At 39.1% G+C, this 23,037-nt stretch overlaps 1 protein-coding gene across 3 annotated transcripts in view; it reads left to right on the forward strand.

Annotated features, from left to right (window-relative positions):
- The window catches only part of ZFHX4 (zinc finger homeobox 4), a 151,320-nt gene that overhangs the window by 123,729 nt on the left and 4,554 nt on the right, over window positions 1–23,037 (forward strand). For all 3 annotated transcript variants that reach the window (XM_063327079.1, XM_063327081.1, XM_063327080.1), the window contains exons 5-9: window positions 2,780–2,896; window positions 9,162–9,295; window positions 9,450–9,650; window positions 12,686–12,803; window positions 13,533–18,929. In XM_063327079.1, coding sequence (XP_063183149.1) covers window positions 2,780–2,896; window positions 9,162–9,295; window positions 9,450–9,650; window positions 12,686–12,803; window positions 13,533–18,929 — 5,967 coding nt within the window. The remainder of the gene's footprint in view (window positions 1–2,779; window positions 2,897–9,161; window positions 9,296–9,449; window positions 9,651–12,685; window positions 12,804–13,532; window positions 18,930–23,037) is intronic.

Consider the following 23,037-nt stretch of genomic DNA (forward strand, 5'->3'; position numbering starts at 1 on the left):
AAGTGAGTGCCACTGAAAGCCGAGGCAGGCAATTTATACCGTGCATAATAATGATATTAATTTTTATGGTGTGTATAAGTTACATTTTGATTAGTTTTTTGCATGATTAAAAATTTGCAAAGCCTTTATGGCCCCCAGGAGCCTACCTGTAATAAACAGCTCTCACCTTCCAAACCATAAAACAGGTCTGCAGTACTTGAACATTAGAGCTAATTGCCTTGCTACATCAAAGGGAGCACCACAAGACTGAGAAAAATCACAGAAGGGGGGGGTTGGGGAGCAGGGGGCAGTTTCACCTCTAAAGGTTATGTGTTTGTGGCTTGGTGGAGCCCTGTAAAGTTATGGCCTCAGAACTGCTGTTTGCGATTAAGTTGATGGGGAAAGTCTATCCCGCAATCTCTCCCTGCTGCTGACACAGAGTCTTTGTTCACATTCAGATTTCTCAAACTGTTGCCAGGGTCAGGCTGAGGTCAGACACCGCGATGATGTATAGGAGAACATGTCTGGGAATTTCTCTCACACTTAAAACACATACCAGAAAAACAGGAGAGCACCCTGCAAAAATTGTCTGATGAGACCCAGATGATACTGTAGCTTTTCTTTTAGTACCTTCATAATTTTCTTTCTCTTTGCCTGACACACACACAATGTTTTATTAATGTGTGCCACGATAGCCCTTACAATTTTATGTCCCCTCAAGATAAGGACACTCAGTAGCACTTTGACACTTCATTTTCCAGCCCAGGGGGATTGGGCCAGTAAATCTAGTAAAAGAAGCAATGCGTCCGTTCCCAAGGATGAGTCGAAAAGGGATTGCCATCGGCTCCGTGAGGCCACGGGGCCTGACACTGGATATGAGCCTCGTGTGTGCACGCTCGGCATTAACACAGCCCGCGCCAGGCATGATCACAGGCTCGCAGCATCCCGAACCATGCTCCCCTGCCACCCTGACAAACACGGCCCCGCTTCCAGCTGCGACGGGGATGCCTACCATGTTTGATTAGCTATCATCACGGGAGGGGGCGCGGGACTGCAGAGGGGAGAGCCCTGAAACAGCACGAGGGTTTTTTTTCCATTCTGATGGAAATTTTTATATATATTTTTATTTAATATGCAATTATTTTTTAAAGAGAGGACCATCTTTCTCCCTGTATTGTTCCCAAAAGTGGACACGCATGCTTAGTCCTAACCTATTGTATTCGGAGGTCAATGCAAAACACATTGATCTGTGGTGGAGCTTTTTTTTTTTTTTTTTTTTTTTTTCCTTTTGGTTTGGTTTCCAAAATTGCAGCTGTGTTTTTCTCTTCCGATTCACAAAAGGTTTCGCAGAGAGTTGAGAATCGGATAGGTTCACCGCATCGATCTGCGGGTTGCTTGCCTAGGCATACAGTTTCAGTGCGTGGCTGGCAAGTAAGGCACTAAGCAGCAATTTTTTTGTGCTCAGCTGCTACATATGACAGAGGATATTTCATTCGGCTGTCAGAATGTTATTAATAAAACATGGGGTGCGAAGAGGGCCACTATTTCCCCTTTCAATCACTATAGCATTTACAATGAAAATTTTATGCAGTGTGTAATTTTCAGTTAATGCTTGACACTTAAAATGTCGGTAGCTGCATTTTGTATGGTTCCTGAAGGGTTAATTGTATCATGTTCCCTGCATAAAAGCTCTGCTTATCAAAAGTGAATAGAAGAGTGTATGCAAATGTGTGTCTGTGACCTTTTGCCTTTCCAGGGTTAATTTATATGGTCATTAAAGATTTTATGAAATTGAGCGGCCTGGTGCTTCGAATCCCATTTTACCTTCACCTCCTAATTTATATAATTCCTACCTGAACTGGGAAATATGATTTTTATTTTTTGTGTGTGTGCGCCGCAATGAAAACAGCATGCTGTGCTGTAGGGAGTTGCAAGTCTGGTTATCTGGCATTACTCAGATTGCTAAAAATTCATTAAAATGTGACATCAGCACAGTGAGAGACAAATGATCACAGGATGAAAAGGAACAGTGGGCCTTTCACGGATTAGTGCTACACAGCCCCAGCATAGAAGCTAACTGCATAAACAGATTAATCCACCAGTAGCAGCATAGCTAAGATTTACCGAATAATTAAATGGTCTTGAGTTACTGTGAAGATTTCCATGTAATCTAGCTGGTGTGAACACGTAGGTGAGGTGTGGGTAATGCTGCTTCCTCAGAAGCCATATACCAAGTTGCATCATTTATCCTGAATGGCTCCCCCTGGAGACAAAATTTGAGACTTCTCCCGCAAAGCCAGAGGTTTATATTTAATACAGTACCTAATACCTAATACTTACTTACAGCAATTAGCGGGATACTGCTGCACTAATAGGATTTATATTTGAATTCTGCCCCCCCCCCCTTTTTTTGATGCGGTTTTACATGTGCTGGCTTTTGTTCTGGCCCGCGTGGTGTGTGTGTGCATGCATGTGCGTGTATTTTAACACAAATCATGTCTAGCCAAAGAACATGAAATGACAAGCTTTAAATCTGTCACACTAGTGGAAAACAGGTACTCTGATAAAGACGGTTAGAATTTCTGGGTAGATTTCAAAATATTGCAAATTATTCGTAATTAATGTCCAACCTTTTTAAAGTGCTCTTCTTTCCCTTTCCCTTTTCTACCCCACCACACACCCCCTCGCCCTGTTTTGCAACCCTCTTTTCGTGCTGTTCTTATTACAGGACCTATTTTTTAAATGCTGTTAAATGGTCACTGAGTTTCTTTTCTAAGATCATTTCTGTGCTTATCCACAGAAGAACAAGGTGAAGATACAGAAGGGTCTGCTAAAAGTGCATCAGTGGCTGTTGCTGATGATAAAGACTCAAGTGAGAGAGACAATAGTGAAGGCAAAAAATCTTGTAAAGACTCTGGTAAGATGCTAGAATTTTGTCTTCCCCCTTTTTTTAACTTATGAAATGCTCTTTCGTTTTAAGCTGTCTGGACATTCCCACTACTATTCATTGCATGTGCATTTTGCATGTGATTTCTATCAGTAGCCTCCCATTGACCTATTTTTAATCATAACCATCTGACAGGATAGATGCGGATAAGTTGAAGAATATTACAGGACGACCAGTGAGATTATTTTTTAATCAAATCAGTTTGTGTGCTTGTAATTTTTTAAGCGCCTTTCATTAATCTTAGCTGTACTTGTGATTCCTCTGATGGCATATTAATTTTTCATAAGCATAGGATTAGGTACCACTTGAATTTTTTCTTCAATCAGGTTTTGCCCCCCTTTTAACCCAAAGAATGTGGGGTTTTTTGTTATTATTATTTTTTGCTCTTGCTCTCTGATCAGTTACTCCCAAGAATCTGGCCTCTTCCTGGGCATTTATTTGAGGCATTTTGAAAAAAATACACAAAATCCAGTGAAAAAGTTTACAGATGATTCAGCCTAAGAAAGAGGAAATATCATTGAAAACGGATTATGGGTTGGGTAATTTTGATCTCCTGGAATAGACAAAGCCCAGTAATGAAAGCTACTGTCTTTGAAAACAAAACCCCTATGTCATGACATTTACTTGTGCACAAACAAACCCAGGGCCAGCATCTGGTGTAGATACCCAAGGCTTTCTCTGTGTTTGATTTGGCAAATATGTGACTTCATCCATGCTTTTTATGTATGAGATGGAAATCTATGGTCACAATGAATATTACATTGGCTACTTTTGCCTCACGCTATACCTAGTTACATTATGTTGGATTCACTGAAGCAGAAGAAGTGCTGAAACAGGTTGAAGCCTATTAGTTTCAGGTAGTCATATATCTTTTCCTTGTGTGCCAATGACAGCAGCATACAAAGGAGGTTGTATTCTCCGTAAAGACATATAGTTGTAGAGAAAATATCATTTTACATATGAGTTTCTTTACACCCAGATTTTCCCATACTGTAATTTGCTCTTTATATATTAAACCTTTTGGGATTTATTTCCAAAAGAATACTATAGGTGCCCTTTCCATGTCAAATCAATTCATAAGACTGACTTAAAGACTAAAGACTAAAGCTTCCTTTAAGTTTGCTTGGTGATGTGCTAAGGTCAGTACCCATCACAGTTTAGAGCCTCAGTTCCTCTTCGGTCACTTTATTTTTTGAGATCGAGAGACTGAAGAAAGGCCAATGATGACAAGGATGATGTTAAGCAAGAAACTGTGTTGCAGTTTAAAATATATATGTATATCCCCCTTGTCTGGCTCTCTGACATGAAAAAAACTGTCTGCAGAGCAGTAAAGCCATGCTCCCAGGTCGACAGGGGTCTTCCTGCGCAGTCTCATCAGGGGCTGTCCTCAACACTCACCAGGAGAGGGGTGACAGCCACCTGCAGCCTGCATTTCCTACCATACGCTCTGCCTAGAGGACACTGTCAACCGCTTCAGGGAGCTTATCTGCCCTCTCTTTTTCTTAGGCAGGTCCATTTATAGTTGTTCAAGAAAGAATACGGTATTAAAGCTTCAGCAAAAAAAAAAAGAAAAAAGAAAAAAGATGGAATCTAGAAAAAAATACTGAAGGGGAATTCTCAAAATTCCATCAGGATTAGCCCCTCATAAGGGCCAAGTTTAATTAGGACAAACCTATATCCAGATGCCTACTGGGTGCACTACAAAAAACCAGCATAATTGTTCTGCATTCCCGTGCCAGCAATTACACAAATAACTTTGCAGTAAGATTCATATGAAAACAAGGGCTGAAATACATGATTGCCTTTGTGCTTTGCAGGAAATAGTTTGTACTGTAAAATCCTAAATCTTTTAGAAACTTTTATTTTCCTAATCTAAATTAATTCTGCATGTGTAACATTGAGACCATCATCTTAATTTTCACTCAGCTGACAAGTATTTCTAATGACTGCGTAACTGCTTATGTATAATTGAATGTTAATTTGGGCTTTCTCATGAATTGAGTGTTGCACGTCTTGCCAAAGAAATCTCAGGAAAACCAATAAATTAATCACAATACTAACAAGTTAGACAGGAAAGTGGTGTGACCCCTCTTTAGCATAGAATCTATTAGACGAGAAAGGATTAACATGTATTTAGTAACAGCATGTTTGTGTAAGCTGTTGTGCTGTATTGCTTACCTTATCTCAAGGAGTAGAGCTTTCAAAATGAGACTTGGCAATATGCAAGTTATATTTGTTGAATATTCATTCAGAATAGAAAAGCCTACTAATGCCTCATTTATATTGTCATTTAAATCTAGTGCCACTTTAGATTAATTATAATCCAAATTACAGCTCTATGCAGTGCAAGAATTAATATGGAATTTATCCAGATTAATACATTTGCATTGAAAATGTAATATGTCTCTGCCATGGCTAAGGGGAGCACTTTTTAATAAGGTAGTAAACATGAGGAAGGATGGAAATTAACCTTCATTATTGCAATGAAAATTATCCTTTCATTCTACTCTAATTAGAAAGAATACTCTACCAGTAATTATAATTTTAGAATTATTTTGAGGCTGAATAACATCATCTGATGTGTCAGAAGTCTTAAATTATGCAATCTTTATCAAATACATAGATTCATAAATAAGAAAATAGTATTTTGATTATGGCTTTTCCAGGATTCTTGGTTTTTTCACTAGTATACTTATTTTATTAACTTTCTCCTTCTTGTTAGTCACACAAACATTTTTATTTTTATTTTGGTGTTTCAAAAATGTTACGAAGGTGATGGCATCTGAATTGCAGTGAATTATGTCATTTTTATGTTAGCAATCTTACACAAGTTAAATAATTCTGTAACTGACAGGCAATCATTGACTAGTCTATTTCATGGCACTTATTTATAATTAAACTTAGTTTTTGTGCTAAATGTATTGAAATTACATTATTCATCTAAAATAATGCTGCATATTTTTTATTATAAAATGAGTAACAGTTGTGTTTCACAATTAGGAAAAAAACCCAACAAATACTGTGTTTCAAGAATAAAAAGTGTGTATTTAAAACGTGAATAACAACCGGATTTAGTCTTTTCCTACAACTGCCTAGTAAGAATAGCATGCCAGTGGAACATCCAGTATGAAAACAGTGCCACACGACAGGCTCGGGACCATAATATTTTGTCTCCTCTCTCCCTCCTCCTTCTATACTCTTCTTATAAGACCGTAACTTTGTTCAGCCTCCCTATAGGAAGCTCCTTGAAACAGTGAGTTCAACACGGAAAGCCGAAAGTTGATATAGCGAGACGAGGCACTAAGTTGTAATAGCTGGACCATTTGCTTGCGTTAAGGAGCTGATCTCCTTTGGTTTTGGCACGTATACTCTGGCTTGGGCGGTTCGGTCCTCACCACGTGCAGGGGCTAGTGGTGTCCCCATGCCAGAGGGAAGAATCAACCCCCTTTGTTTTTTTGGCAAAGCTCACCATAAATCACGGACTCGGTTTCTTTACTATAGGCCAGCTGTAACTTTGGTTGTTTAAGAAGTAACAGTGCTTGAGGTTGAATGAATCCAGAGCAACAACAAGAACAAAAACAACAAAGCCTCTGTAAATTTCGACAGTTTATATAAATATCATAGTAAACATAGTAAAAAGCTGTGCTTTGTTATGCATTTATTGACCCCAGCACAGTGTTTTATAACTCTACGGTTTTATTATATTAACCGCAAAAGAAAATTTAACCAAAAAAACCTCCTTGTTTTTATAGAAGCAAGAACTATGTGTTTCATGATTATTATAGGCCCTTTGAAGTAATTAAGTTATTCCATCCTGTGGTGGAAGATGGTGTGTAATATTAACCTTGTGTGTGCCCAGGCGCACACGGAGTGCACTCCAAGCTAAATTTCATGAGCAGTTACATACCACTGCCAAAACACAGTTAAAGGCATTTTCACAAGTGGATTTTGGAGCAGAATTTGGATCCTAATTTCTGTAACAACCTGTTGAGAACAATCTAGCATGATGAAGGGAAGAGAAGGCAGAATTGTTTTATTTATTTTTTTTTTTAAATTCAGCTTCCTGTATAACAGTGTCCATTTACACTAGCTGAGATTCTAGGCCTTTTGTCTTTAAAAAGGGACATTGTAAAAGTGACTTATGATAAAGGTAAGAAACAGTAGTCAACTGTTAGACATTTTTGACAGTTGGAAATGAAGAGAGGTTAATAATTTGAACCTGTCCTTCTAAAACCTGAGAAGCAACCTTTCTCTGTTAATATAGTGTGTCACTTTTTTACTTCCCATAATTCTCACAGCAAAGGCATTTAAATAACAATAATAATGGTGTATTGCCAAGTAAATCCAGATAGGCCAGGGAGTACTATATTATCATACACCAAAGTGAGTAATAAAATGGTACCTTATGTGATAGTAACATGCAGATTTTGCCTTTAAGCATCGCAAGTTCTTCAGGTCATCGGCTCAGCTCTGAGTGAGCAGTCTAAATGAGGTCTCCAGGATCAGTTCCTGAGAGTGTAAAAATTCAGTGGGGCTCCAGAAAGCGGCTTGTTCAGATATTAAACCGATGTTGACAAATTGGTCATTAAAAGTAGGGAAATACGGCAGGAATAAAGTTTAATTTGAGTAAGAACATGCTAAAATTACTGGTCTAAATTACACCAAAAGAAATAATTAGCAACTTAGGAATGAAAAGTAATGTGTGGGGAAATCACCATTAATGTATAAGTCGTAAAATATGTTTATGTTTTTTTTAAAAAAATGCCCTTCAGAAAATGTCTCTGTATGATTCAGTTTTCAATTGTTTATTATTGTACCATAAGGATTTGGTATTTGCCTTGAAAACTGTTCTCTTATTTTACTTCTCTTTAATGTTGCTCTTGTAATATCAAAGATTGCACAAAGTCTATATGAAAATAATAACAATAAAAAGTTCTTGGTTTTGTCTACAGAAAAATACAAGTATTTTCTTTGTTCATGTTTACTTTGTTGCCAAAACATCCATGACCTTATTTTTAAATTAATCCTAGGTTATTGTGCAATGAGGTGCAATTTGTTCATTTATATGAACCTTATGTGGATTGAAAAAAATCAAGATAAATCTTCATGCACAGCATACAATCAGATTACCCCTGGACTATATATTTACGTTGGGTCTGATAGCAATCAATGGTTTAGCTTCATTGCATTTCAAGATGTATTTGCACCCAGTGTCCAGTGATAGTGTCCTCACCCTGGAAATAATTTAGTTGCAAATTGACTGGAAGATGGTGAAAATTGAAAGTTAAAATTAGAAATACTCATAATAAACAGCAGAAAAAAGGTCAGATGATGCCGCACTATGATGAGATTGGAATGGTTGGTAAATGAGGTTTTGTGTTTGTCGTGAGATGTATGTGACATGCCTACCCAATGCTCTTGTAACATCCAGCCTAGCAGAAGAGATTATCTGGCAAATTGACGCTGGAAAGAATTTTCTGATGGACTGGGAAATTAGAATTGCACTCTTTTCTTTGATGTGTGCAAGACTGGGCCGCATTACACAGCTAGTTCAGGCATAATATTAAATATAGTATTTGATACTTAATAGTAGAACTATCTATAGAAAACAATTATATTCTGGTTTTGATCACAAATGCCAGACTATAAAAATTCACAGTGTAAACATCTAAGGCAATCCCAAATGACTGATCTTTGTATATAATTAATAATAAGTTAGCTCTGAAATCCTATTCTCCAAAGTATTTCTTTTAAAGCCTCACTATATTTAGCTTCAGAATTGTAACCAGGCAGGAGTTATCAAAACAGCACAATAATCATATTGCTCAGACAGTTTAGAAAAGAGAGAGGGTAATTAAACAGCAGCAAATTAATTATTTTGGAAAACAGGATTTTTAAGCAAAAGCTGATTTGTTTTAATGTAATACACAAATTCATACTGAGCTGCTAAAGAAAGAACATTATTGATTAATCTTTAAAGGCAACCTAAGGTTATCGAAACAGTAGAGAAGAGTCCATTTTTAAAGGTATTTATCGAGTCTCCATCAAGCATAAAAGTGCATTTTCACCTTTGTGTTTACCAGAGTTATTTTATTCAACTGTATTTTTTCTCAGAGTTTAGGAAAAGAAAACCAACCCTCAAAGATCATACAGACCTTTGGAATCACAGCCTCTTTGTAAACCGGTATTTTTTAAATTTTAAAATATGTTCTTAAAAATTATGTTTTTGGCACAGGAATAGTCACACCAGAGAAGGAACCAAAAGTGAACACTGTGGTAGGGGCACAACAGCTTCTTCTGGCAAAAGAAGAGGATGGTGCAGCTAAAAAATCAAAGCCTCCAGAGGACAATAAATTTTGTCATGAGCAGGTAAAAGAAAATGTAATAATTTCATTGTATTCTAGAACTCTTTCAAATAACTCAAGATTGAAACAGAGGTGATAACGCTGTTAAAATAGCAACATCAGCAAGTTATAAAAAGCACACTGACTAATAGCCTGCATCTTAATTTGATTTTTTTCAGTTCTATCAATGTCCTTATTGTAACTACAATAGTAGGGACCCAAATCGTATCCAGATGCATGTCCTGTCACAGCATTCAATGCAACCTGTTATCTGCTGCCCCCTCTGCCAGGATGTCCTCAGCAACAAAATGCATCTCCAGCTTCATTTGACCCATTTGCACAGTGTGTCCCCTGACTGTGTGGAGAAACTGCTCATGACAGTAAGTGTTCCAAATACTGATGCACATGCTACAGAAACGTGCTCGGGCCTTTGGGCAATGTATTTGTTGTGATATAGTATTCAGGTAGCCCAAGAAGGGGAGTGGGTCAGGACTCTTAGGTTTGGTTGCCAGCTCATCCAGTGACTGATGTCCCTTGGGAAAATGACTGAAGGTGGATTTCAAAGATGCTGAAAACCTGCGGTTCCTCATTGACGTTAACCTTGGGAAAATCAAGCCTGTCAATGTCTCTAAGTGAACACCTGTAAATTGGGTCTAATAATACCCAGGTCTCAGAGGTATTGTGACTCCTTTTTGTAAAATAACAGTTCTCTGTACAATGTAGTTGCCAAACGTAGAAGAATTCCTGTGTATAGCTGGGCTGTACTTGCATAACATTACATGAAATTCACTGTAAAATATCAATAGTGGTGCTAATTGGAGAACATGATTATCTTGTTGTACAGAATGTCCTGTTTCTTGCTTTTTGCCTCTACATAAAAGACCCTTTAGGGATTTTTCTGTGAATAAAACATGAGTATGGAACAGAAGGGCAAGTCCAAGAATAGGTAGCAATCCAGTTAGGTCAGTTCTTTAGGATATGGAATACCTGAGTTCAAGTACTTACTCTGGGTCAGGCAGGAACTTGAACTGGCTTCTCCATGACCGGGATGAACACTATAACCAGCAAACTCTATTTTGAGGACGAATCCTATTCCAACCTCACCAGGAAAATCCTGTTTCTCTCTGCAAAATTGCACAAACCACGTTGAAAGAATAAATTTCTGTGAAAAATATTGACTCGACACCATTCAAAACAAAGTCAGTAAAGACGCAGTCAGGTCTAGAAAGTACGTATTTTTATCATATTTTCAGTTAGAAAACAGACCTCCTAAGAGACCCTAATTCTCGTTGTCTTGCCTTTTTAGAAGGAAATGCACTTGGAAATCTCAAGGATCCGCCTCCTTAAGGATTTATTTCTATATTCATAGACTCCTCCTTCATTTATACAACTGTGGTTGTAGGCCTACCACCTCATTTACAAGTAAAGTGGCAAAAAAATAAGAACGAATTGAAAGAGCTGAAGGCCTAAGGTTCCTTGTGCGAAGTGCTGATGAGCAAATACAGAATTGAGGACCCAACTTTAACCCAAAAGTTTAAATTTTTTTTTCCCTTCCCTTCCCTTCCCTTCCCTTCCCTTCCCTTCCCTTCCCTTCCCTTCCCTTCCCTTCCCTTCCCTTCCCTTCCCTTCCCTTCCCTTCCCTTCCCTTCCCTTCCCTTCCCTTCCCTTCCCTTCCCTTCCCTTCCCTTCCCTTCCCTTCCCTTCCCTTCCCTTCCCTTCCCTTCAGAAGTTTTCTTCTCAAGTTCTCCGTGATTCCCCCTATGCTGATAGTGCATCAGCTTTGAAAGCTCTCCTCTCCTCTCCTCTCCTCTCCTCTCCTCTCCTCTCCTCTCCTCTCCTCTCCTCTCCTCTCCTCTCCTCTCCTCTCCTCTCCTCTCCTCTCCTCTCCTCTCCTCTCCTCTCCTCTCCTCTCCTCTCCTCTCCTCTCCTCTCCTCTCCTCTCCTCTCCTCTCCTCTCCTCTCCTCCCCTAATGCTGGGGAGTTGTCTCACTGTTTCTGAAAGGAAGAAAAAAAAGGTTGTTTGATAGAAAAATAGAATGAAAAACATAATCAGCATCATCTAAATTGTCCTAGTTGCTAACACTAATACATTCTGTCGATATCTGAACCTCCAATGACCAAATAAATACCATTTATAGCAAATTTTTCTTCTCTGGGACATTTACAATTACCTACGTAATTTTTTTAAAAGTCCTTCCCTCCCAAACAAAATCAAAGTCCCTGGTCCTCTGAGAATATGCTATTAATGCCATGTTTAAATTACAAGGATACTAAGCCCAGGGCTTTTAAAAATATGTCTAGAATATTTTTTCCAATAGGCAATTGGTATAAATATGTACCTACATAAATATATAATTCCTATGTCTCCTAATAAAGGTTTAAAATAATTTGTTAAACAGTAACAAACAAATAATTTGTTAAACTGGAACAAAGGGTATTTCTACTCATACCTAATAATGTATGTAGCTTCCATTATTATAGTAATTTACCACTCAGAAATCTCTCCTATGGGTATTCTTGTTACCTTTGTATGAAGTAAGGAAATACTATCCTTATCTTAGAGATGAGGAGCTGCAGTCTGAACTGATTTACCCAAAGTTATTTAGATAGAATCTAGCAGTGCAGAAATTTCTACCCAGTCCTGCTAAGTCTTTGTCTGAACCCCTAGACAATCCTTTATTTGAGATATAATTATGTTTTGAAGAGCTGAGCAAGAGGAAAATGTGAAGTGTTGAGCAAATATTCATGTCAACTTAACTAAACTGAGTACTATCAGATACCTACAATAGTACACCCTTCAAAGACTTCTGCCTATAATTTGAAAGCACAACACAACAGGTAAAGCACTCCGAAGAAGATACATAAGCAATTGAAGAAAAGAAAGAGAAAAATCTTACTTTAAATGGAAAAAAGATGCTATTTCTCTATGGAAATAAACTTATAATTTTCTTTCCAAGATCATGGAAGGTCCAGCATTTGTTTAAAAAACAATACAGGTGAAGCAAAGTGGAAATGCCCTTAGTCAAGAACTGACTGGTGGCCATATTTCAACATGATCTCCGTCTTTGGAGGATGTCCGAGGAGAATTCCCCTGATAAATCCAACCAACCTGACATAGTCAGCAAAATCTTCTTTGTGGTGACATTGAGACCAATGAAATATTGAGTGCATGTAGCTCTATAGCATCACCTTATTGTGGATTTTTTGAAGTAGATTCTCCACCAAGGGACACCTGATGCTATGGATTTGTGGTCTGTCAGAAATCATTATCAAGGACTGAATCAAGATCTTGGTTTAGTACTGGTAGTTTTTGATCCAAATATGGTGGATCTTTTGAATTATAATTTCATACTGTTGTATAGTATTAAATAGTGTGACTTTTCCTGTAATAATATTGTGGTTTTGGTTTTCAAAGGTTCCTGTACCAGATGTCATGATGCCTAACAGTATGCTATTGCCAGCAGCTGCTTCAGAGAAATCTGAACGTGACACACCTGCAACCATTACAGCTGAGGGATCTGGGAAATATCCAGGTACGCAAGAAAAAGCCCTGACATGTAAAAGCTAGGTATGGGCAATTTAAAAATTTAGGAACCACTTGTTTCTTCCTCAGTAAAGTGAATCCTGGTTTGGCTTGCATGTAGCCACAGAGATAAAAAGAGAAAAATGACAAGGGGCCTGAATCTGGCCGACTGCACCCGTGCAGAGCTACTAGAATGCACGTGTATGCCACGTGTCTGTTGCTTGTGGTAGTGACCTAGACACTTTGAAGGTAAGAACCTCCTTGTTTAACCAGCGAATAAGACCGAGTCCTAAAAGACTGTGGCACTTTCACTGACATCGATGGGGAATATTAGACAAATGATCCTGCCTGCCTTTCCAACAGCAGGTTTCTCATCCTGGACACTTACTGTATTCTGTGCTGGGAAGCTGCTTTGCCACCTTGCACAGCATGCTCCTCCCTCTCTCCTCAGACCACTTTCCTCCTCCTTTCTAATCACCTGTCCTACCTATTGACCCCATTTCTAATCCCTCCTTCACAGCTGCCACTGCCATCATTGTGTTTGGATTTTATTACTTTTTTTTAACCTCATATTGGTCCTGCCCACTTTATTCTCTGGGGCAAGGACGGGTTGCCATACTTCGCTAGGCTAACACGTGGCATATCAGGTTCCTCTCTTGATTTCTGATGAAAAAGCACACTAATACTATGTGTTATTCGCTTTTGCTTGTGTAAAAGACACCTAACTTTCTTTAACTAGGTGAAAGTCCTGTGGATGAGAAAAGTACACCTGGGATTGATGAATCAAAAACTGGAATGGAAATTAAGACCGAGGAACAAAAGCCACCTAAGGAATCTACTGAAACGACAGATTGGAATAAGAACAGCAGTAAAGATATCAAGACCACTGACTCAATGACGGATCAGCTAAATGAACAGCAGAAGAAGCAACAGCTCTCTGTTTCTGACCGCCATGTCTATAAGTACCGTTGTAACCATTGTAGCTTGGCTTTTAAGACTATGCAGAAGCTTCAGATACATTCCCAGTATCATGCTATTCGGGCAGCTACCATGTGTAGCCTTTGCCAACGTAGCTTCCGTACATTCCAGGCTTTAAAAAAACACTTGGAAGCAGGCCACCCTGAACTCAATGAAGCTGAACTTCAGCAGCTATGTGCATCTTTACCTGTCAATGGTGAACTCTGGGCAGAAAGTGAAAGTATGGCACAAGATGACCATGCACTAGAACAGGAAATAGAAAGAGATTATGAGATGGACCAGGAAGGTAAAGCAAGCCCCGTGGGAAGCGATAGTAGCTCTATTCCAGATGATATGGGCTCAGAACCAAAGCGGACCTTACCTTTTAGAAAAGGGCCAAATTTTACTATGGAAAAATTTCTAGATCCATCTCGCCCGTATAAGTGTACAGTGTGTAAAGAGTCTTTCACCCAAAAGAACATTCTCTTGGTCCACTATAACTCAGTGTCCCATCTACATAAACTCAAAAAGGTTTTGCAGGAAGCATCAAGTCCTGTCCCTCAAGAAACCAACAGCAGCACTGACAACAAACCCTACAAATGCAGCATTTGTAATGTTGCGTATAGCCAAAGTTCTACATTGGAAATCCATATGAGATCTGTGCTTCATCAGACAAAGGCAAGGGCTGCAAAATTAGAACCAAGCGGTAATATAAGTAGCGGAAATAGTGTAGCAGGGAATGTTAATAGCCCCAGCCAAGGAATGCTAGAATCTATGAGTTTACCAGCAGTTAACAGCAAAGAAACACATTTAGATGCCAAAGAATTAAACAAAAAGCAAGCTTCTGAATTAATTTCTGCTCAGCCTACACATCACCCACCCCAGTCACCAGCACAACTTCAAATGCAACTACAGCATGAACTGCAACAGCAAGCTGCATTCTTTCAACCCCAGTTTCTAAACCCAGCTTTTTTGCCTCACTTTCCAATGACACCAGAAGCATTGCTGCAATTTCAACAGCCTCAGTTCCTTTTCCCATTCTATATACCTGGGACAGAATTTAGCTTAAGTCCAGATCTGGGTTTGCCTGGTTCTGCCACATTTGGGATGCCTGGAATGGCCGGTATGACAGGATCACTGCTAGAAGATTTGAAGCAGCAGATACAAACTCAGCACCATGTTGGCCAAACCCAGCTACAGATACTGCAGCAACAAGCACAACAGTATCAATCTACCCAACCCCAACTTCAGTCCCAAAAACAGCAGCAGCAAAGTAGCAAGCTGATGAAAGCAGAGCAAAATACCTTAGTAAGTCCAGACTGCCAGCTGATAAAGGATATGCCATCATATAAGGAGTCAGAAGAAGTTTCTGAGAAACAAGAGAAGCCAAAGCAAGAATTTACTAATGAGAATGAAGGACTAAAAGAAAACAAAGATATAAAGAAGCCAAAATCCTCAGAACCAGCCATTCCACCACCCAGAATAGCTTCTGGAGCAAGGGGGAATGCAGCCAAGGCTTTGCTGGAGAACTTTGGGTTTGAGTTAGTTATCCAATACAATGAGAACAGACAAAAAGTGCAGAAAAAAAGCAAGACTGGTGAAGGTGAAAACACAGACAAACTGGAATGTGGAACCTGCAGTAAGCTCTTTTCCAACATTCTTATTCTGAAGAGTCATCAAGAACATGTGCATGGACAGTTTTTTCCATATGGAGCTTTAGAAAAGTTTGCCCGACAGTACAGGGAGGCATATGACAAGCTTTATCCGATTTCTCCATCTTCTCCAGAAACACCACCACCTCCACCACCGCCTCCTCCGCCACCTCCACCTCCTCCTCCTCCGACTCCGTCTCAGCCTTCTTCATCTGGGGCTGGAAAAATTCAAAACACAACTCCCACTCCTTTGCAAGCTCCACCACCCACACCACCACCGCCGCCTCCTCCACCACCGCCGCCCCCTCCTCCACCACCGCCACCATCAGCCCCACCTCAGGTCCAGCTTCCCGTTTCACTTGATCTTCCGCTTTTCCCTCCAATTATGATGCAGCCTGTGCAGCATCCTGCATTACCGCCTCAGCTTGCCCTCCAGTTGCCACCAATGGATACTTTATCTGCAGATCTTACCCAGCTTTGTCAGCAGCAGCTGGGATTAGATCCCAATTTCCTGCGGCACTCTCAGTTCAAGCGTCCACGTACAAGAATCACAGATGACCAGTTAAAAATCTTGCGGGCTTATTTTGATATTAACAATTCTCCAAGTGAAGAGCAGATCCAAGAAATGGCTGAGAAATCTGGTCTTTCACAGAAAGTTATCAAGCACTGGTTTCGTAATACACTGTTTAAAGAACGTCAGAGAAATAAAGATTCTCCATATAACTTCAGCAACCCCCCCATAACAGTATTAGAAGATATCAGAATAGATCCCCAACCTTCAGCTGTAGAACCTTACAAGTCTGATGCATCTTTCAGCAAGAGATCATCCAGGACCCGGTTTACTGACTACCAGCTTCGTGTTCTCCAAGACTTCTTTGACACAAATGCGTATCCAAAGGATGATGAAATTGAACAACTTTCAACTGTACTTAACCTGCCTACTCGAGTTATTGTGGTATGGTTCCAAAATGCACGACAAAAAGCTCGCAAAAGTTATGAAAATCAAGCTGAAACTAAAGACAATGAGAAAAGGGAACTGACGAATGAGCGTTACATTCGAACTAGTAATATGCAATATCAGTGCAAAAAGTGCAGTGTGGTTTTTCCCAGGATCTTTGATTTGATTACTCACCAGAAAAAGCAGTGTTATAAAGATGAAGATGACGATGCTCAAGATGAGAGTCAAACTGAAGATTCTATGGATGCCTCTGATCAAACAGTGTATAAGAACTGCACAGTTTCTGGACAAAATGACTCATCGAAAAGCCTGGCAGTCACAGCAGCAAACTCTGGCTCTGGTTCAAGTACTCCTTTGATTCCATCACCCAAACCAGAACCTGAGAAGGCTTCTCCTAAACCAGAGTCCACAGAAAAACCAAAACAAAATGAAACCATCTCTAAGCAAACCGAGACAACTTCCCAAAATGCCAAACCAGTACAGTCTACTCCAGTAACCTCTTCTGATGCTCAGCCCTCAGCTTCTCAACCACAGCAACAAAAACAATCACAGATAGTAGGGAGACCTCCTTCTGCATCACAAACCACACCTGTTCCTTCCAGTCCTTTACCAATTTCAATGACTTCTCTACAGAACAGTCTACCTCCTCAGTTATTACAGTACCAATGCGATCAGTGTACAGTTGCCTTTCCAACTCTAGAACTTTGGCAAGAGCACCAGCACATGCATTTCCTAGCAGCCCAAAACCAATTTCTTCACTCACAGTTTTTAGAAAGACCAATGGATATGCCCTATATGATATTTGACCCCAATAATCCTTTGATGACTGGACAGTTGCTTAATAGTTCTCTGACTCAGATGCCACCACAAACTGGCTCATCACATACAGCACACCCTGCTACAGTTTCTGGTTCCCTGAAACGAAAACTAGATGATAAAGAAGACAATAACTGTAGTGAGAAAGAGGGAGGAAACAGTGGAGAAGATCAACATCGTGATAAACGTTTAAGAACAACAATTACTCCAGAGCAGCTGGAAATACTCTATGAAAAGTACCTACTAGATTCCAACCCCACTAGAAAGATGCTAGATCACATTGCACGTGAAGTGGGACTGAAAAAGAGAGTCGTACAAGTCTGGTTTCAGAACACAAGGGCCCGAGAAAGAAAGGGACAATTCCGTGCAGTTGGTCCAGCCCAGTCCCATAAAAGGTGTCCTTTTTGTCGAGCTCTGTTTAAAGCAAAATCAGCTTTAGAAAGTCACATTCGCTCTCGACATTGGAATGAAGGGAAACAGGCTGGTTATAGTTTGCCTCCAAGTCCTTTGATATCCACTGAAGATGGAGGAGAAAGTCCACAAAAGTACATATTTTTTGATTACCCATCACTGTCATTAGCAAAAACTGAATTATCAAGCGAAAATGAATTAGCCTCCACTGTATCAACCCCTGTTAGCAAAACTGCAGAAATGTCACCGAAGAACCTCTTAAGTCCTTCTTCTTTTAAAGCAGAGTCTAGTGAGGATATAGAAAATTTGAATGCCCCTCCTGCTGACTCTGGATACGATCAGAACAAGACTGACTTTGATGAGACTTCATCAATTAATACAGCAATTAGTGATGCCACAACAGGGGATGAGGGGAACAATGAAATGGAAAGCACGACTGGCAGTTCAGGGGATGCAAAACCTGCATCACCGCCCAAAGAACCAAAACCACTTGTGAATGACACACTACCAAAAGCTGCAACTACACCTACAAATGAGAATACTGACGATAAATTTCTCTTTTCCCTAACAAGCCCCTCAATACATTTCAGTGAAAAAGATGGTGATCATGACCAAAGTTACTACATTACTGATGACCCTGATGATAATGCCGACCGCAGTGAAACTTCAAGCATAGCTGATCCAAGTTCACCTAACCCATTCGGAGCTAGCAATCCCTTTAAATCCAAAAACAGTGATCGGCCAGGCCACAAACGTTTCCGAACACAAATGAGTAACCTTCAGCTTAAAGTTCTCAAGGCTTGCTTTAGTGACTACCGGACTCCAACAATGCAGGAATGTGAAATGCTAGGGAATGAGATTGGCCTGCCCAAACGTGTGGTCCAGGTCTGGTTTCAGAATGCCCGGGCTAAAGAAAAGAAATTCAAAATTAACATAGGGAAGCCATTCATGATAAATCAGACTGGACCTGATGGGACAAAGCCAGAATGTTCTCTGTGTGGCGTGAAATATTCTGCGCGTTTGTCCATAAGAGATCATATTTTTTCCAAACAACATATTACAAAAGTGAGAGAAACTGTGGGAAGTCAGCTAGATCGGGAGAAAGATTATTTAGCTCCTACAACAGTTAGACAGCTGATGGCACAGCAAGAACTGGATCGCATAAAGAAGGCTACTGATGTGCTAGGATTAACAGTACAGCAGCCAGGCATGATGGACAGCAGTTCTCTTCATGGTATCAGTTTGCCAGCAGCTTATCCAGGACTCCCTGGCCTTCCTCCTGTTCTTCTGCCTGGAATGAATGGTCCATCCTCCTTACCTGGATTTCCACAAAGTTCAAACAGTAAGTCTATAAGGGGATGATTTTCTCATTTTATTAATTTGATCATTGGGCTTAGCCACCATCCCCTTCTAAAACACAGCATATTATGCATTTGTATCATGCTTGTGAGACTGGTGTGAGTAGGTAAAAGGTATTGCTGTGAAGAAGTGTACTCAGTGCAATTCTCGATTGTTTTTGTAGCCTGTATGATATCTCTGATTTTGCAAAAAAAAAAAGAAAAAAAAAAGAATTTTAGTTGAAATCTAATTGGCAGAAATGTTTTTACGTGTTTTTACAGAAATGTTTTAACAATAGCATTGTATTGCTTTTTTTTTTTTTCATGATAACACCTTTAGGCAAAACTTGGGTTAGAATTTTCTATGTAAATTTTTTGTATGCAAATATTTAAAGTAACATCTGATGAAGTGCAAAATAATAATTCCCACATTATCGGCTCTTCAGGCATTTGGTCACCCTTTAGACCAGTCCAACCTGTTGTTTAATTCAGAATAAATATTTAAAATAAAATGCTGCCCAAGACCCTCTATTGTATTTCTGAATAACTGCCTGCTAAGATAAGAAAGTTTTTGTTGAAGGTGATTTGTAATGGCAGTTTCATTGTGATCCAAATTCCAGGAGCTGCTGAGTATCTCCTACCCCTAGTTTGTAAAGTCATTGCAGACGTGTAGCACTTCATTTGGGCTTTCAGTTCTAACTGAACACGTAACTCTGTTTTACTGACTGTTTTGACTCTGTTTTGACTCTGTTTTTTGCTCACATTGGAAAACACTTCCTGTTACAATAAGTTTCACTGAAGTTAGAGAATCAAGCTTTCTGCAGAATGATTTGTTTAGTCCACAAAGAATGAACCTAATTTATTTTCTTGTATTAGGCTCCAATTTTGCAGTCAGAGTTCACTGAGAGTGCAACCTTGCAGATTGAAGCTCTCTAACTTTGCACATTCATATCAAATATGTGCACAGCAGAATTAGGGATCTGGTTAAGACCCCTCACCTCATTTTATCCAGTAATTCCACTTGCTGTTGATCTCTAAACTTTGATTTAGAAAGCAACTCACTTTGCCAAGTAAGGTAGAAGCTTAATCACCAGTGTTGTTGGACACAATGACTGTAGGAATGTCTTCTCTGCGACCTAGCTCTGCTTTGATTGATGATGATCATGCTATTGTTTCCCTAAGTGATGGTCAAAGCATCTTGTTTTTCTCTTCATTGGATCAGAATGGCTTTCTTTCCACAATGGAGTCTCTGGCTGAATGCCCTCTTGCTTTTGTCAAACAGTTATTGGCACAGAGAGTGCATATAAAGGAAATATAAAGTTGCTGTATTTCCTTCTTAATGGCAGACAGTGTCCAGGTCCAAAAATGGCTGGTCATTGTTCATTAAAATTGTAGATATGGTTTCTCCATATAACTTCAGTAAATAGCTATGGTTAGGTTGACCTTCAGGTAAAATGGGCTCCAGAAAACTCAGGCTTTGTCCATACTACTAAATGAAATTTGCTTGGAAAGATATTATTGTACCTTTTACTCTCAAAACCAGGAAGTTCCCACGCAAAGTGAGTCTTGGGAATGGTTGTGGACCTGTGGTAGCTTCTGGGCTGTGCTCAGGAGTTGTTTAGCACAATGCTAGTTGGCCCAAGCCAGAACAGTGCCAGTGACCACTCTTACTGTTTAACTTTACAGATGGTTTAGTTTCAGGTTTTGGGAAACGTTCCCTGGTACTGTTTAGCTTGCTAGTATCAGTGTAGCCTCAGAGCCTGTAAATTGTCCTGTTAGTAATACAAAAGGTATTATTACAGGCAAACCGGTCCATAATAATTCAATTTTCAGATTTTTAAATTTCCACCAAATATCTCTTCTTTGAGATAAATTTATATCATTAGTACCATAGCATACACTTTGCACTGCCAATTGAGATGGATTTTTACCCCCTTTCATCTTCATCTTCTTAAGGTTAATTAGCCCATTGTGGGCAAAGCCCACTGTGTAAACTAGCTAGTAGAATCTTGTTGTTAACTTTTTCTTCTGCTATATGCTAAATAGCCCCTACATCCCCTTTTTGTTGCTTGGCAAATGCATGCATAAATCTCCATTCCCTAATGATACGTAATGGAGCAGTCATAGTGAATGGAAAAAAAAAATAGATTGTTTTAATCATTCATCATAAAAAAATCAGTAATATACTCAGATGTTCTCCAGGATGCGCTCAACACTAGTATGCACCTAATTAACCCATTTATGTTTTGTTCTCTACCCTGCTTTGTCTGGTAGTTCACGTTCATATTTGATGCTAAGAATTGTTTAAGAACCAAGCAAGGTTTTCTTTGGCTACAGTTCGTCTAGCAGCAAGTATATTCTCAGTCAGCGGGGCAATTGTTCTGCATCATTCTTTGCATGAAGGATTTTCTGAAGCTAACTCCCTGATAGCTCACTATCCCATGCCTCAAGTCTACTTGTGAATTCCACTGCAAGTGTGTCATTTCTTCTCTTTCAGACCCAATCCCATAAATGCACTTCAGAAGAAGTCTTACTGGGATCCCTTATATTCAGATATTAACTGTTTTCACTGATGCTTACGGAGTTGGCAATATTTCCTTTGGTAAAGCCCATCCATTCTGTCCTACATGTTTGTTTAAAGGACAACATCAACATTAGTAAGATCCTCACTTTTAAAGAATAGGTTTGCTGTTTGCTAAGACGGGAAACTAGAGAAACTATAATAGCAAGCATCACATTTAAAATTCCCTTTTGTGTTTCTCCTTACCCACGCTAGACAGAGAAATTAGCCTGATTAGTTTCAATGGTTAATACAAGTTTAGAAGGGATTTCACTTTCATGTTCTTGCATCTAGTATTGTTTATGGGTTTCCAAAAAGGTACAAAACCCAGCAATTTTGCAAAATACTGTTCTTTTTTAAATGCAATATTTGCTTTTACAAAAGGATTGAAATGGAACATTTGAAAATAATGCTAAATCATAAAAAGATGGAAATATTCAAACTACAGTTTATCTTCTTGTTGTAGTGCTCAAACTGGACTTAAATTTGCAAAGATTATTAGACTTCTCAAAATAAGGTATCTTAATTTCTAAACAAAAGGATCCATTAACTTTAAATTCAGTCATCTTGTTCTAAAACAAGTAGTTTTAATGTCAGAATGATTGTGTGGTTCTAGGGTATGTTGAAGAACCCTCTCACCTGTGGGATACGTTTCTCTAAATAATGTAATTATACCGTCAACTTATAAAAATAATGTAATTATAGCATCAAATGCTGAGCAAGGTCTCAAATTTACTGCTACATTTGCTCAGCATAATTCCTAACATGGAGTTATTTGGTGGAATTTTAATTCATACAGAATTTAATTCCTGCTCTTCTTTGTTCTTCACGCCCCTTCCTATTTTCTAGGTGACTGTAGATAGAAGAGTTCACCTGCTGTTTTCAGCTGTTCTTAAGATTCACATTCTCCTTTCTTCTTAGCTTTGTGTTTTTGTCTGTGATCCCTTGCAGAAAACTAATGCTTCATCTTGCTTCTAGCTATTAATACTGGTTCTATGAACCTTTTAATGTCATCATCATTACCATAGGTTCTTTGCACATCACTTAAGCCTGGGCTGCCTTGAAGATTCACAGCAGCTTTTTCCAAGAATGCACACATCACTGGGTAATATGTACTTAGTGGTTTTTGAAATCTTATAAAGAGAGAAATTTGATTCAGGAGCAATTACTTTCCTTATTATTAGGGCACTAAATTCTGTTCTCTGTTTGCTTTTGGCCCGTTGGTAACAGTTTCATTTTTATATTTTTAGACCTCTGATTCCTCCAAGAGAAAGAGAAGTCTCTCCTCTTTGATAGTCACTTAAAAGAGTTAGCGTGATTAGAATGTTTCTTCATGATTAGTGAATTTTCTATTCTACATCTCTCATGTCTGGAAATGGAGCTTTAGTTTCATCAAGTTTTCTTCATTTAGTTTTGGAAATCCTCAGTTCCACATTTAACTTCCAATAAAACAGGTGGATTTCACTCTTTTATTGCAGCCTGTATGGAAATTTAACTGAATGCTGTGCATTTCAACTAAATTCCAAAGATTATCTGGAGAACAGAATAGATCT

The sequence above is a fragment of the Chroicocephalus ridibundus genome, chromosome 2 (genome assembly GCF_963924245.1).
Source record: "Chroicocephalus ridibundus chromosome 2, bChrRid1.1, whole genome shotgun sequence".
NCBI lineage: Eukaryota > Metazoa > Chordata > Aves > Charadriiformes > Laridae > Chroicocephalus > Chroicocephalus ridibundus.